We start from the raw sequence: 17,393 nt of genomic DNA, 5'->3' as shown, positions 1-17,393 counted from the left end.
CTATGTTAACCCCTTCCATGCTCATGACGGAATGGTTCCGTCATGAGCGTCGATTGAGCTGTGCTCATGACGGAACCGTTCCGTCATGAGCCGATAGGCTCATTAGAACCTTCAGCACAGCGCGAAAATTCGTGCCGCGCTGAAGGGGTTAAAGTAGATGTTAGACACCTGGCCCAGCCCAGCCTCCTTCAGCCACTGAACGGCCACAAAACGGCCCGCCCTTCTCCCGGGCTTCTCCCGGGCGCTCCCGCGCAGCGGGCTGCAATGTCGGTAATAAGGAGAGCGGGCGAGGTGCAGATGGTTTAGACCTGCAGGGACTCCTTGGATTCTGAGTCCCTGCCTTACCGCTTGCAGCCCTGCAGCTATCACAGCCTCCTAGTCTCTACCTCAAGCCCGGTGCCTTGAAGAATCCCCTCCAAGCAGCGAAGCGGGACCCACGAAGCGGGTCCGGCGAGCTGTAGCTGCGATGACAGGCAAGTGCATACAAAAGGTTCCTGGTGGCGCTAAACTGCAATTCCTCTTGGCGTCCCACGGAGTTCAGAAATACAGGGATCTAAATGCACCTCGGGCGGGGTGTGTGGCAGCAGGGAGAGTGGGCCAGGTGCAGATGGTTTAGACCTGCAGGGACTCCTGGGATTCCGAGTCCCTGCCTCACCGCTCGCAGCCCTGCAGCTATCACAACCTCCTAGTCTCCACCTCAAGCCTGGTGCCTTGAAGACTCCCCTCCAAGCAGCGAAGCGGGACCAGCGAAGCCGGTCCGGCGAGCTGTAGCTGCGATGACAGGCGATGACAGGCAAGTGCACACAAAAGGTTCCTCGTGGCGCTAAACTTCAATTCATGAATGAAGCATTCACAATTCCACTAAGACTACCTATGCTACACACAAAGCAGACATTTTTCAAAAGAGGTGAGTTGAAATTCTAAAATGAGTGTGAACATGTTCCACAGACGAACAAGCATGTAGACAGTACTCCACTATTGTGCCCTCAGATTTATGTGGTTAAATGTGGAGAATGTAAGTGCAAAAGGTAGTAGTAAAATAGGTTGTGTTAAAATGAATCTAAATATCTGGGTTCGCGGAGTTGGAACAATGTTTACTTAGGAGAGCCTGGTTCTTTCTATGTAGACCTGAGTTTCTGAAGCAAAATTCTGGAATCAATGAGCAATTAATTATTTTTTTTCATGATTTACTGTTACTTAGTAAATAAAGAATACAGCACATAGTGAGAAAGGTGCAATATGTACAATTCAACACTATCCAATCATGGTCAAACAATTGCAGTGTTAAATGCTGTATATGATGACAACATATCATGTCCTAAAGGAATGATAGACATGAATGAAAGCAACTGAGAGTGACAGTAAATGTGGCACTGAGAAGATCATGTGGCTCCCAGTTTATGTCACTCAATAGATGTCTTGGGCCCTCGCTGGGAAGACTGGTCTAGATTTGATAGAAATATGCAGAGAAGGACCCAGTCTTGTGGTCATTAAGTGACAAGTATACATCAACTGTGCTGTTACAGAACAATGCATGCTGCTTCAGCAAATCCTTTCATTTGGTGACTGTGCCTTTTAACCACGCCATTACTCCTGTACACATGTAAAGTAGAAGTAGAATTGCCATCAGGAGCCTATTGTGTTTTGGTATATCAGTGACATCACCAAGCAAAGCAAGGAGAGGTGTGGACTGTATAGATGTATGGATCATTTATGTTATTGTGTCAATCGTCTTTTGTCACACAAATAAGTTACTTACCTTTGTTTATGCTCTTTCTGTTGGAAGCTCTAACCAAGAGATTCCTCACCTTATGGAATATCCTATAGTGCCAGGCGCACTGTCTCCAGAAGTCCCAATGCTAAGCTCTATATAGGTTCCACGCCTGTACACTGTCATCGGTTTACTTGAACTTTTCCGCATCGTCAGACACAGATCACCCATGATGGATTAGAGAGGACAGTGTACTATGTACTATGTCTAACTTGAGCTACGAAGATGCACTCTACAAAATGGGGCGGTGAGGAATCTGCAGTTGAATAAAGTTTACACAGAACGAGAGCTACCAAAGGTAAGTAACTTATTATTCTGATGAATAGTTCTAATGGCAGATTCCTCACGGTTCTAATAGATACCAAAGCACTACCCCTAAAATGTGGATGGTCTGAGGAGTGGGTTTGCTTTAACAACTAGTGTAGAACTGAAAATTGCCCCACTATGTGGAACTGACTGTTAAGGCACTACTATATCCTGAACCTAGGCACACTTTAAAGTAAATCCACAGTATGTATATTTGCTACAACATTGACAAATAACTGGAAAAAATACATGAAGAAATAGATAAGATGTTGCTTTGTCTTTAATTCGTATTTCATTAAGCCACAACAGAAACCAGTCGACACGTGTTTCGTTGCAAGTGGAAATAGTTTGGCGACTTCTTCAGGGCTTAATGTAGAACAAAGTGGTCTTTGTAATCGCGTTGCCCATGGTAATTCCAACCCGGCTGGGCTAATCAATGAAGACGGTTTGAAATTCAACTTCAAATGTAACGTGGCACTATCGGTATTGATTTCTGTAAGTAAGATGAGACCATGCAGCCGGTAAAGAGAGTGTCACGTCTCCGGAAAGGTCCAATAGTTAAGGACTTGAAGAATAAGAGGACCGCGATGCCAGTAGACCAAACATTCCGGCTCAGAAAAGTCTTTAGATAAGGAACACAAACTATAAATGAACCAAGGTATTGAGTTTCTGTCAATTAGAGGGCGATGTGAAGCCAAATTGTGAGGGAAATCCACCGAAATCAATGACAGATCTTCGAGGCGTGTGCGCTCTGAAATACTCTGAGACGTTCACTGTGTATCCTAAGTGTGCCTAGGTTAAGGATACAATTGAGTAGTGTGAGGGTCTGTCCACACACATCATTGAGGGGTTATAGGGCTCGTCCCCTCCTCTAGCAGCACCTTCTTACCTTTGCGATACACCTATATTTACATCACACAGCAGTGCGCCTTTCATCCCTTTTTACTAAAAACCCTTTATTAGAGAGTCATGTCAAGGCACTGTAGTGTAGTTCCTATATTCCCAATAGGCTCTGCGCACTGGAATAATATATCCTATAGATTTGACGTAGGACTGAGGTCTACTAGGTCTCTATCAAATATACTAGACTTAATTGTGAGTGCCAGCTAGCTCAGAGATCACTAGAAACTTTCTCGAATACACAAGAAGGGATTAGTTTCTGATAACCGCATACACATGACAACTTTGTTTCCCAAGAATAAGAAATGTATCTCTAGAGTCGTGGAAACAATAGATAGTTATTTCACTCAGTCAATCGTGCATGCTTCGTTTCACCGGAGGTGCAGAGAAACGGAGAGACAGGCGTTTTCAATAAAAGGGTATTTATTGAACAGTCTTCTTTCTCATGCATAGGAAATGAACTGCTACAATCGTAATACTGGTTGCAAAGTACAATGCGTACAGTACGAAGAATATTATACAATAATACTGTAAAAGCATGATATGGTTTCTAGGCCATAAAATACATAGAATACATCCATTAATAAATAAAGACTAAAAGTACTCAACTGGTGCTTCAAAAATACGCCTACCCTGGTGTACCTAACCTAGGTCTAGTACGAGGGAAGAAGTAAGTGGGGTGTAGCTTAGTTTCTGTATTCTTTTGCCAAGAATCTAATCCAAGAATTCTCTAAGGGTCTAATCAGCTTGGTACCTTGGTTTTAGAATGAAGGAGATCTGGTATCTCTCTCTTAGGACTCGATTTCCCAAAACCCCGCAAGGGTAGCTTGAAAACACTGGAGCTGGATTTCTCGGCAAGAGAAAAGACAGCGTCTTTCTCAGTGCGTCTGCTGGAGGGTCAGCTTCCTTCGGCACTTGCTGTAGCAGGGCGTCTGCCAAGTAGATAGTCGAACTGCTCCAAACCACTGTGTGTTTGCCTGGGCAAGTGTGGGCATATTTATACCTTGAAGGTGCCTAGTTAGATGTAAGGTTGGATATAATAACGTCATCAAAGACTCAGTTCTTTGAAAACTCCATGAATTCTTGGATTATTCAATATTCAAGCAAGGGGAAGTCCCTGACTGCTGAAGGCGGGTTTTTCCAAGTAATCGTTGTGGATTTGTGGAACTAGTGGAAGTAGCCATGCCGTATTTGGACTTCATAGGCTAAGTCTAAATATGGTTATGATTTCTATGCCTATATAAGGATAGGGTGATTTATACCTATATATGGCATGAATCAGAAAAATTACACTAGGGTTCTAAATTCATATAAAACAACACTACTGCTTAGCGAATGTATGAACTAATGCTCATGTATCATCCTGCAGAAGATCAAGCACTGCCACCCCATGCCAATACCTTTAAAGAATCCTTAGATCAGGTAGAATGAGCTTATAGGCCCTTGAGGAGCACCCTCTTGGCCAGCACACAGCAATTCTTTATGCCCAGGACAATCCACATGAAAAGGGTTTGTTTACATACCACCTTATACTTCTTAGCACCCTCAAGTCTGACTGAAAGCAAGTCATCAACAGTATGTTTTCTTTTACATTTGATGTACAAACTTAGAGTTCTCTTCTTGTCTAACAGTTGACGTAGCTCCTCCAGGGAGGATATGACCCACATACGGTAGAATAACGCAACATTCATCAGAAATGAAGCAACATTAATCAGAACTGAATCATGAGTCCTCAGCATCAATTTGTCAGAGAAAAGGTTGAAGTACAGGGATTGTACTGAGATCACCAGCAGTTCAATAATGGGGATGTAATCATGATAAGCAAAACCATACTGATGGTGATCAGTATCAAAGAACAGTTGTTCATCTCTTAGAAATTTGTGCACGTTAGACATGTAAGGAACAAGTTGAGGTCCCATGGAGGAATAAACAAAGGCTTCAGTGGAAGAGTGTAAATCAGTGTTTTGAGAAATCTCAGCACAACTGCTGACTTGAATAACGAAGGTTGATGGGCAAGCGCAACAAGGCCAAGATATTGTATTTAACTGTGTCTTCTGCAAAACCTTTTCAGGCTAAACTAAGAACAATTTCATATAACTTGGGTGTAAAGGATCCACCTGATGACCCGAAAGCCTGGCCACAAAGTTTGCCGAACCGCTGGTTTAGTAGTAGGGCACTTAGTTGCAAGAATCATTTTCACTGCTTTAGCAGGTAATTCAAAACTGCTCAGTTATCGCTGCTTAATCTCCATGCATGGAAGCTTAGGTTGTGGAGATTTGAGTGCAAGACCATGCCTTATTGCTGAGAAAGTCCATCCGCAGAGGTAGATAGATTGGAGGGCAAACAGATCATGGAGCCGCACTCTCCTGGACCAAACTAGATCTACTAAGATAACCTGAGTCCTGTCTGTTCCGATCTTCTTCAGAACTAAGGGCAGGACTGGAAGCAGTGGAAAGGTGTAAAGGAGTTCTGGACCCAAAGATGTTATTGATGGGAACTCTGTGATCAATTATTGTTACATTGTGCATTCTTTGCAGTCACAAAAAGATCAGCCCTGAGCCACCTTTGGATTAAGACAACATTCATAGTCCACCAACTGGTAACTGCTGAGCTTGCCTGCCCTAGGTAGCATTAATTAATCCAGCCAGATGATTGGTTGCTATGAAGATCCTTTGATTGTCCAACCATGTCCAAGAGTGAAGTGCATCCTATCACACAGCTCAATACTTCATGCCACCCTGTTTATTCCACCACCACATATTGATTTTTCGGTCCAGTAAGAACTGCACAGGCCACCCATTTATGAATGGGAGAAGGGTTTTCAGAGTAATCCAAATGGCACAATACTCCAGAATGTTGAATTTTTCAATCTAATGTGATCTATAGTCACTTTATCTTTACTTCTTCATGGTAACTACACCAACCCAGAGACGATGCATCTGTCACCACCATGAGCTCTGGTGTAGGGATAATTGCCTGCTTGCCCGGTTGGTGTCCACAGCCAATGGAGGTCTTGTGATGTGTCTTTCTAGTTACAGATGCTCTACAAAAGACAGTGTTGGTATTGTGTGCAATAAAAGTTGAGGTTCTTTTGCCAGGTCAAAATTTGCTAATGAGCATGAAAGACAAGGAGAAGGCATGAGTGCTGTAGTCCAAGACGCCTCAGAGCCAACACCACTAGTACCCAAGATTAAGCCCAAAATATAATTATATTCTGAATGTACCAGACTCATTGAGGGGGCCACAAGGCCCTGACCTCTCCAAGACCCATCTGAAGGGAATCCTCCATATAGGTGTTAGATGAGGGATTGGTACACTTTTGAAGCACCACTGTCATCATACTGACTGCAGTAAACCCGCCTTCTGCAGCCAGTCATTGAGATACAAGAATATGTACCATCACCATAACTTTCACACCAGAGGAGCAGAGGTGAGGTCAAAAAGTAGAACAGTAAATTGTATTTTTTTTGCATCTAGTACAAACCAACGGAAGTGTGATTGGGACTCCAAAATGGCACACTAAACTTTGCTTCCTACAGGTCCAAGGACCCCAACCAAATCCCTCGGATCCAGGTTCCAAAGAAAGTAGGCCTGAGTGTGCATTTGAAATTTACCCTTATGTAGGAAGGAGTTCAAGGACAAAGACTTAAAATTGACCTGATTCCTACATATTTTTAGGGCACCTAGAAATAGTAGGAGTAATACCGATTGTGACACAGATCATTCAGGTGCTTAAGGGCCAAGATGAATACTCTTTTGCCAAAATTGTCAATACACTTTGACTCCCTCTCTGTAGTTCAATTTAGTTAAAAAAACTTTATTCGGATAACTTAGTATCCATAAAAGCACCGCAGCATAACAAATTATTTAACAAATGGAGAGTAATAATAAAATTCATTAATAATAAACAGTTTGTGATTATATAAAATACCAGTTCATACATCAATTTAACAAAATAATCATCTTGGAAATCATCTTACGTGCTCGGGTGACAGTTTTCAAAAACGTGCTTGTACGGAAGACCAACTCTTCATCGGCCAGAGAGAGTAACCACAAATAAGCATTATCCAAGCTAATAGGCCTCCGCTTTTTAAAAAAAAGGAGTTAAAAGCCACTTGGTATATTTTAAATAGTATTTACAAAGAAACAAAAAATGTAAAATAGATTGTCAGCTCATATCATCACGTGGGCAGGGTACAAAAGGAAAAACTCTAAGGTTGACCTTGCTCTTAGAAGTGTGGACCATTAAGCTCTCACGAGTTAGGATTTGAGTTAGAAAAGCCTGGGTTTGAGATGCTGGCTTCTGCTGCCTAGCTACTGAGAGATTAACTTGGAGCTTAACACTGTTTTGTCCATGATGCCATCATTTTGTCTGTTAAGGCTTCATTAAAAGATAAATAGGGCTCTGACACGGTTGGCCAATGCTGCAAGATCTCCAAAAATAGCTTGGCTTTTATTTCAATAGGTGAACGTTTTATATCTAGTACTTCTGACGCTCTAAAGACAACAGAAGAGAAACAAACATTTTTGTCAGTGGGAAGGTCATGGTGGAGATAGGAAGTTCATTTCAGGACCAAGGTCCAGGCCGCTAACATTCTGCGAACCTAGCAATACCCAGCATCACTATATAATGGCGAGAGTGTGAGGGGGGGGGGGGGTTGTCTGCTTACGCATAATCATCATGTAGAAAACTTTGGAGCTCTGAAAATGTGTCTACGCCAAGTAGAATAGGGCTTCCAGCCTCCTGTAGTACAGGTGTTGAGAAAGAGACTGAGGGTTATCCAAGGTTGGAGGGTGCACCTTGGCTATCTCATGAGAGCCAGAGTTGACAACAGCTTTTGATCTGGAGCGGTGTTGCTGGAGCCAGGGTCAACAATAGAGCAGTAAAAACAGGTGTGGCCTCCAGGCTGGAGTGGAAACATGATCCGGCATTGGCAGGGAACTGGAAGGAGGCCCAATGTGGTCAATTGATGCCAGGGGTGGGCCTGTCTGCAGAAATAGAGGTGGAAGGCTCCCTAGTGCCTATAAGCCACACCAGGTGGGACCAGCAACACCTCATAAATCTTAAGCATGTGGTCTTTGAAGTAATCTACCTGGTTCAGGGTTGTAGGTGGCTCAGGAAAATAATCAGGACTTCCCAGGATCAGCCCAGGGATGCGCTATAAGTCAGACGATGCATGCAGAGACTAATCATTGGAGTGTGGGCTGCACAACTCTTCGCATGCACTGGAGAGTTGAGATGGTAATGAGTCCTGCTAGATTTTTTATTCTCCTTCTCAACAGATCCTTTGGTTTAATTGTTGAGACTTGAATCACAGAGCCTCCACATCAACAAAATATAGGTGAGTTTCATTCTGAACAACATTGTTCATAACTATAAAAGAGTAACATTTTGAATAGGAGAATAATCCTTTTGCCCATTTCCTACCCAGCCTGACATTGTTAAGGGGACTCCGGACTCTTGCTAGGATAACAGCCTCATCATTGCAAGTCTTCTCAATGGTACCCCATGAGCCCTTCAGTTCTTTTTTAGGTGAGTCATTACCCCTGGGTGCGTCACACCATTTTTAGGGCACCACTCATTGTAACACAAACCTGACCGCCATTTTAATCTTAACAGGCTGTCCTTCCAATCTGAATCGTGAACCATTCAAGATACCCTGCGAAGAGACTTATTAATTCAGTCCGCAGAGTATTCTGAAATCATTTTGTTTTCTGGCCACCACGCCCATTTTCCCTTTTCCTAATCACTTTTGTATATATTACACAGTCACCACAGCACTGAGCATTACATGTCACCTCCTGTCACATATTGTCACAATGTATATATTCTTTGACAGCCTTGCAAATGTACATTTTTGGTATTCTTTATTAATGAAGCAATTTATAAAAGCTCTTAAACACCCGATATGGTTTGTGTTTGGTTTACAATAAATTTTTTATTGTATGCTTAAGTTTTTGAGTAACTATACTGCCTAAAGAAATATTTTTGAAACCCGACAGAACCATTTAGATCCTAATACGTGATTGCCAAGGTTCTGAGGGATGCTGGGTTACCCCATTGTATATAAACTAATGTCAAACAGAAGCAACGCAGAGACTTATATTAACCTATGACATTCCACGAGTCACAGGTTGAAGTGCTGTAGACATCAGCACAAGTGCTAATCACCTACAAATGAATTGATGCTGAAGATTTGGAGTTTGGGTATGCTTTTGAAACTGACTGTTTATGTTATTTCCTAATCAGCATATGTTTGATTCTGTTTTATTTAACCAACTTTTCAAGGATCTCTATTTGCCACATGCTAGAAACCTCCACCTGCCTTCCCTGTTTTCCGGTTCAAAAGCTATTATATTAGAAAAGGACTTCAGCATTGCTTTGTATTAACCCCTTAACCTCCAAGGGGGGAATTCTCCCAAAGCCGATAGAAAGCAGGCCTAAACGCCATTTTTAATATACAACGCTTCACTCATTCATTGCTCAATCTATCTCTGATGGGTCATGCATCACATGAGTCTTGTATAGCTCATATTTTGAACTGAGATGCCTCCAGCTGCCTGGGTTCAGGTTGCATGTGGGGATTTATGGCGGTGCACAGTTAACAGCTATAAAGTTGGTGCTGAAGGCAGTATGAGTTTCTCACTATGTCTGTCAGTAGGACATAAAATCTTGCAAACCACATGCACATCCAGTCCTTCACTTCTCTACTGAGTTATAGTTGCTTATCTGGCAAAGAATCCTACCATAACATGGATCAAAGACATTGCCTTTGCAAAACCAATAGTTCTCACAGTTGGTGAGATCTATTGGTTATGCCTCCTAACAGTCCTGCCCCTTAGTTGCTGCTGCTAATGTGTGGCTTGCCACGGACTTTCTTTATAACCACATAATACCGCAAAATTCAACAGCACTCCACATAACTAAATTGCACTACATACCTATCCACAACACAAAATACTATTGCACATAATAACACTCCATCATACACAATCCCACTCCAAATAATTCCATTACACTCAATACCACATATTTACTATCCACATAATTACATAATTACGCAGGCAGAGCCCGTGCCACTGGATCCAGTGTACTAGGAAAATAAGCACACGGCTTGTGTTTTCCTGCTTTATCCTGTGTGAGGACAGATAATGCTGTTCCATCTCGTTCAGTGACAAAAAGCGTAAAAGGTTTGCTGTAACAAGGAGTCGCTAAAACTGGTGCTTGACATAAGGCTTTTTTCAATTCTTCAAATGCAAGGGTATGTTCTTGTGTCCAAGGGAGGACAGTGGAAGACGCTGCCTCCTGTGTTGTCAATTGTATGAGTGGTTTGGCTAGATAAGCATACTGGGGAATCCATTGTCTGCAGTAAGAAGTGAGGCCAATGAAGGCCCGCACTTCCTTTTGTGTCTTGGGCTGTGAAAGGTTAGCAATTAACTGGATACGTTCTTGTGTTAGCTGTCTACCCCTCTTGGACAGCAAGTGTCCAAGGTACACCACTTGCTGTGCACAGAATTGCAACTTCGAAGGGGACACTTTGTGCCCCTTGTCTGCCAGGAAGTGTAATACTGTCAGTGATGCATTTTCGCAGTCTGGTTCTGATCGTGCTGTAATTAAGATGTCGTCTACATACTGGAGCAGTGCAGTGTTAGCAGGCATGTGAATACTGTCCAGCTGTCTCTTTAATGCTTGGCTGTAAATGCTAGGACTCTCTGTAAAACCTTGAGGAGCCCTCGTAAATTTAAAGCTGCGTCCATTTAAACTGAATCCGAAGAGATATTGGCTCTCTGGATGAATTGGTACACTGAAGAAGGCATTCTTCAGGTCAATTACCGTAAAGAACGTTGCCTCAGAATCAATAGCAGTCAGTAATGAAGAAATGTCTGGGACCACTGGGTATTGAGGAACTACACATTTGTTCAGTTCTCGAAGGTCAACCACTAGTCTGTAGACTGGTGGTGCATTAGGGTCTGTTCGTTTAAGAATAGGGATGACAGGTGAATTACATACATTCGAATCAGTCTCTACTACCACCCTTTGTGCAATGAGTTCGTCAACAATTTTCAGTAAGGCTACTACGGCATCAGGTGGTAACTTGTATTGTCGGATACATGGCAGTACTACTCCTGTTTTGAGAGTGACACGGTGTGTTGTAATGTGCATGTAACCAACGTCAGTCGGACCTTGTGCCCATAAGTGCTGTGGTACATTCTGGAGTCTGTGGTCAAAATCTTTCAACACATAATGTCCCTTAAAATCACGTAAGAACAATCGTACTCCTTCTGGAGAACAACATATAACTGCTCCTAGTTCTTTCAATGTCTTTATGCCAAGCAAGTTTTCTGGACATGACTTAGTAAGTAACACGTCTGTGGTACGTGACAATGGACCAACCCCTAGGGAAACTGGTTTCGACACTTCGTTAACAATAGGGTTTCCTGAAAATCCCAGGGAAACATTCTGTGAGCCTGAGAGGGGTGCCCCTGGAACCTCGTCATGGCTGATGGTAGTTCTGCTCGCCCCTGTGTCAATCAGAAATTTTCTGTCTTTTCCCAATACACGACTATGTACATAGGGACCCTCTTGATCTACAGGAACTTCAATAAGGGGCAAGCCAACTTCCCTCTCTAGGCTGTTTCATGAGAACTGTTGGAATTCTGGATAGTCCGACTGTGTGTACTGGTACATTTGCTGGGTGACTTGTTGTGTGGCAGGTGGTGGTGTGGGTAGAAAAATCGCTACTGTCTGTTGCGTGTTGTGTGGGGTGCTATTCTGTCTAGGAGGATGCGGTTGTTCTTTTGTCTTGCCTGTAGCTATATTGTGTTTCAGGACAGCACATTCATTTACATAGTGACCTGGTTGCTAGCAATAATTACAGTTCCCTTTAACAGGTGTCGTGCCCTTTTTATTCGCATTAGCTGGTACCGATTGTGCAACCAGCACTTTCATATTCGTATCTTTCATGCGTCTCTTTTCATGATCTTGTTCCTCTCTAATTCTGTTCTGATGATATTGTAACATTTGCAACATTTGGGAAGGGCTGTTTGCTTGCCAAGTACTCTCAACCTTCAGTACTCTATTCTTGATTTGGGGCAAGGAATTCTCTACTAATTTGCTCACAAAAAGATGTGGATATGATTCACTACTTGGCTTAAGGCCACTATTAATAGAAAAACATTTCTCAAATCTAGAATAAAAATCACTTGTGTCCTCGTCTTGTTTCTGTTTACAGGCTGAAATAGCATCCCAATCTTCCTTTTTAGTAATCAATAATCTCTGCAAAACCTGTATCAGGAGTTCAGGTAAGGCTTTAGCTTTGTCCCCAAGACCAACACCAGGGTCCCGGCCTTTATCCTCTGCTTTCAATTCTGCCCAACTTAACTTTTTCTCTCCCACCTCCCAGTCTTTTTCTTTAAGCTTTTCGTAAATACCAGCAGGCAACAGTACTTTTAATAATTTAATAATGTCAGCATACGTGTAATCCCCTATGCGGAGAATGTCTTTTAATTCACAATGAAACCCCCCCGGATCTTCATCATGGCAGGGCAGCATCTTTTTCATTTCCAGTATTTCTAATTTCGTTAAGGGTGTGTAAACATATACTCGTTGAAGCTCACCCGCTGTATTTTTAACGGGATGCACCTCTCGTAGGGGATTCTGTCTGTCTGTGTGTAAGTTCTTTCTGTCGTGGTGTGGGGCGGGAATCATGCATGTGGTCAGAGAAGTCAAGTACTTATGTCGTTGATCCAGAATGACATTAATTAATTCAGTACCTAGGTCCGTCCATCTTTCTAGAAGTATATCGTCCAGTAATTTATACAAGGGACCGGGATCAGAATATTGACTCTCATATAACGTTATCAAATGTGGTAAATAAAATAATTACCCTGTCGGAATTTCTATACTTCAACAAAGGGTCATGCATATAATGAGAGGCAGAGTCCGTGGTGTCCGATTCAAAAGGGCTTTATTTCAGTAACTCGAGTTAAGGGAGAATCGGGTTCCATCACCACTAAGGTTCAGAAAGGATCGTCATCTGAACTTTATTCACAGAGTACATTATTTATAAGTTAAACATACATTAACTTGCATAGAGAAGGCGGAGCGCTCCAGGCAGAGAAAGAGAGATAAGAGCACATGGGCGTGCAAAAGGGCGTGTAAGAATGCGTACACATGGGCGTTCACTTGAGGAGTCATAGGTGTGTCATAGGTGGGTGGATACATGAAGGGGGGTCTGCGTGGTCAGCTGGAACCTTTACCCTACTTGTGTGCGCCACTTGGTCATGACGTGGAATTGACGTGTAACTGGGGGAAGCTGGGGGGAGCTGACTTTTGTTCTAGTAGAGAAGCCTTGAGTGTCAGGACGACCTGCACGCCTGGTATCATCCGGTATCTGAATGTTTGGAGGATGTATGGTCTGAAGTAACAGTCGCTCGAGCAAAGGTTGCTCATCACTAAATGCCAGTGTGTGGGTATATTTCTTCGTGGATTGCGTGGGGGCCATGGGCCTTCTATGGATGCGAGCTCTGTAAATCACATAAATGGAGACAGAAAGGCTGGGCTCTATCTCTGTGGACGGGTTCTGTTTACCTTCTTCACTAAGCAGGAATGTGTTTCTGTGGAGCAGAGCAGATAACTGTAAGCAAAAATACTGTCTTGGCAGGCCGGACTGGGCCCCTCTCGGCTGAGCAGGAAGTATGCGAGAGGTCAGGGATACATAGCTAAACTGCAGCTTTCAGAGTGTCTGGGAGGCTTGGAGCCTGAATTCGGGTCCTGGCTTAGCTGAGCCACAAAACGGGTTCATCTCGACTTTTAAACGTGCACCATGCAAATACATTGGCAACATAGGCCTCAGTGCAGAATTAACGTTTCTTTCATGGAAGGCTTGGTCACTGACATACTAATGTTGGACGGAAATGCAGATGCATTATTATTACAGGCATGAGAGGGAAAGTGCATGGGTGAACGTGGGTACATGCAGGGGACACATTGGCCACATAAGAATTTCTATTTCCTCAAGAACACCATGCAACATCCACTACCCAAATCCACTCCACACCTTATGTGTTGTTAACCCCTTCCTTGCTGCCATCAGCCATTGGCCGACGGCAGCACTACCTTCCCAGTGCTGCCGTCGGCCAATGGCCGACGCGGCCCCGCCCGTTTTGCGGAAGTGCCGCAATGCGGGAAAATCGGGGCCGCCGGAAAGGGGCTAATAGCACTAACTTAAACAAATGTGAGGCCTATTGCATTTTCAATGCTTGTTGGAAATATGATGTCCCAAGTAATTCACTTGAGATTGCTCAAATTTGCACTTATCACAGCACACTGTTAGACCCCTGTGATGCAAAATCTGCAGAACCTTGTTTATTCTTGCATAGTGTACTTCCATCTACTTTCCAAGCACGAGTATGTGATCCTGGAAATCTGGATCCCAACATAGTCTTTAAACTTTTTTTTCATGGGCCTTTTGTATATTGACGGAGCAGATGCCAAACCAAATGGAATGGGCTTGAAGTGAAAAACTTCTTTGGGATTCACAAATGAGGTCAGGTTAGGTGTCTAGATTTTTCACACACCACTACCCTGTGATGACATTGAGAAGACTGTCAAATGTTTTAAAATACAACAGGTAAAGTTGATATGACAATTTCTCTCTCCCGCCACTCTACCATCTCATTTTGGCCATGTGATGGGCGTGACAAAATTATGCCTAAAATTTAACAGGTAGAAAGCCAGAATGGAAATACTTTCCTAAATGTGGCAGTGGGCGAGAGAGAAAGAGTAAACCGGCATCCCATGTTGGTACATTCTTTTTCTAAGTATCAAACGTGAGAGTCTCGGTTTTGTATCCTGGAGGTTGCGAGTGCTTGGTACGAAACCTATTTCCTACTTACCTCACTGACACGTGCCATCCATCTCCTGTAAGTGAAATCATGAGCTTGCCAATAGTTGACTTTTATAGCCCTCTAAACCTTTTGTTGATGTATTCTCAATGTCAAATGATTCTGCCCAATCCACTCTCTACAGTAGGTTGTGTGGCTAATCAACTTCTGAGGCTATAGACTACAGTTTTGTTCTTCAGATATACTTTCATGTCTTTTGTTCACTGCGAATGGCCTGATTGTCTGGTCACACTTGAGAAATTTCTCAGAAGAAACTTTAATTCCATATAATCAACTCCCCAGTGTGGTTTCAACACTGTTAGACACAGCAGTGCACATTTAAAACAATGATTAAGGGGCATATGTAGGTAATTTCCATTTTGCGATTCCCAAATAGCAATTTTTAAGGAAACCGCTATTTGAGAATAGCAAAATGGAATGTAGGTAAAAATTCACAATTGTTTTGCGGATCTGTAGCATTCCTTAATTGCGATTAGCAAATTGCGAATCGCAATTAAGGAATGAGTGTCCAATTCATTCCTATGGGCTAAGAGGCCCATAGGAATGAATGGGGATACATTCTCAAATTACGATTTTCTATGAGAAAATCGCAATTTGAGAATCGCAATTCCAAGGGTGCCAGGGTGTCCGAAGGACACCTGTTGCACCCATGGAATGTGCCTGTAAGTACATGTGGCGCACATACATGCCCTAAGGGCATGTCTGTGCGCCATATGGCACTTTGAATAAAAAAAAAATGCATTTTTGAAGGAAGTCGCAAAATACCATCTACTTGAAGTAGGTGGTAATTTGCGATTACTTATGCAAAAATCGCAATTTTTAAAGCACCCCTACATAGCATTTAAGGAATCGCAAAATCTAAAAATGAGCAAAGTGGACAGCTCTTAATTCAGTCCAGTGCTTTTATTGAAAAGTAAAAATATAGCTGTATGTATATGTTGTGGTAGAAAAAACTAAATAACATGATTCATATAAATAACAACTATAAGAGCAAGGTAATTTTGTACCTACCCAATCGACCACATTGAATTGAAGAGCCCAGAAACTAGACCAAGCGTGCCTAATCCTTCCTGAAATCCATTTTCACTGTAAAGAGAAAAATGCAATAAGTAAATCCCATAACATGAAAGACACATTTAAATACGATCGAAAATACAAGTATTAACCGTGTGAAGCAGGTCTGTATAGGAGCACGGGTCAGGCAGTTCTGCAACTCGGTTTTTATTTGCTCAGGTGGCCAGAGCTGCTACTGCTGCAGTCCCAAAGCACACCAAGAGACACTCCCACCCATGTCCCCTTCTGCTGCCAGCACAGCAATATCAGACAGCTCATGCACGGCTGTGTACAGCACCACTAGCAATTCAGCAGACTCGGCCAGCACTGCAGTATAAGGACACCTACTTCAAAAGCCCAAGACCACTACAGCAACGTAAGACCATGCAATCCGTAACTGCCAGAAAATATATGTTAACAACTCTTGAAATGTATACAGCACCCACAGCTAGTAGAGTACTAGTTGGCAACACATGCCTGCCTGTGTAAAGCATTTAGCCACCACACATGCAACCCATGAGAAGGGTCGTTAATATTGTTCCAAATAAAATATAAACTAAATAATGAATGACTCTTAAAAAAGTAGATTTTCATGTATTTACTCAAGCCCTAGGGACTGTAGAACCACCCAATATCCTGATGGACAATGGGACCGCCTGCCATAAGGGCCGGGGTCCCGTCCTTGGAATTAAGATGCACCAGCCACAGTGGCTGTGGGCCCCTGCAGGGAGTCTCCGCATGCCTTTCCGTGGCGGCAAGGCATTCCCCAAAGCCCATCCTAATATAGCTGGCGGTGTCTGATAGACACCGCCACCATATTAGACATTTTCCGCCACGGTGGCAAGGCGACCAAAGCGGAAAAGCGGGGCCGGCAGTCTTTCCATCTGCCGCGGACCCCCCAGCCATCCTAATGTGGCGGGGGGTCATTTCTGTGCGGATGGCGGGCGGATTGCCCCGGCCAGGCCGGCAGTGGCTATCGCCAGCCTGGCGGGGGCAATCTGCCCGCCAACCTAATGGGCCCCATAATATCTGTGCTACACTGTAAAAGCGAAATCATTCCTAGATCCCCCCAGATGTGTGTTGACTTGGCCAGCGTCAGACGCTACTCTTTCATGAAGCTCACAACCATGATGAAGCTCAGCAGCATTAGGGAAGAACTTAGGCTTGCAGCTGCAATGCCCTGATTTCGTGCTTACAGTACAATAGGAGGGTGAATTGCCAACCCAAGTCAGAAAAGCAACAAATATCTATTCTAAAGCTATGAGACAGCTCATGCACGGCTGTGTACAGCACCACTAGCAATTCAGCACTCTTCACGTGTACACCGGTGTTAGAAAATGTTTTGGTGGTTCTATAAATGCCCACTGCTAGTATTGCAGACTCGGCCAGCACAGCAGTATAAGGACACCTACTTCAAAAGCCCAAGACCACTACAGCAATGTAAGACCATGCAATC

At 43.3% G+C, this 17,393-nt stretch overlaps 1 protein-coding gene across 2 annotated transcripts in view; it reads right to left on the bottom strand.

The window, feature by feature from the left end:
• LOC147708819 (MFS-type transporter SLC18B1-like) overlaps positions 1-17,393 on the bottom strand; it is an 886,944-nt gene that overhangs the window by 228,663 nt on the left and 640,888 nt on the right. The window contains exon 11 of one of the 2 annotated variants that reach the window (XM_086925398.1): positions 15,896-15,970. In XM_086925398.1, coding sequence (XP_086781524.1) covers positions 15,896-15,970 — 75 coding nt within the window. Of the gene's footprint in view, positions 1-15,891; positions 15,971-17,393 lie in introns of those variants that run through there. The other variant, XM_086925399.1, reaches the window with a different exon arrangement.

Source organism: Lissotriton vulgaris, chromosome 6 (assembly GCF_964263255.1).
Source record: "Lissotriton vulgaris chromosome 6, aLisVul1.2, whole genome shotgun sequence".
NCBI classification, from domain to species: domain Eukaryota; kingdom Metazoa; phylum Chordata; class Amphibia; order Caudata; family Salamandridae; genus Lissotriton; species Lissotriton vulgaris.
The sequence above is the reverse complement of the archived record's forward strand: the minus strand, read 5'-3'. Positions and strand labels throughout refer to the sequence as shown.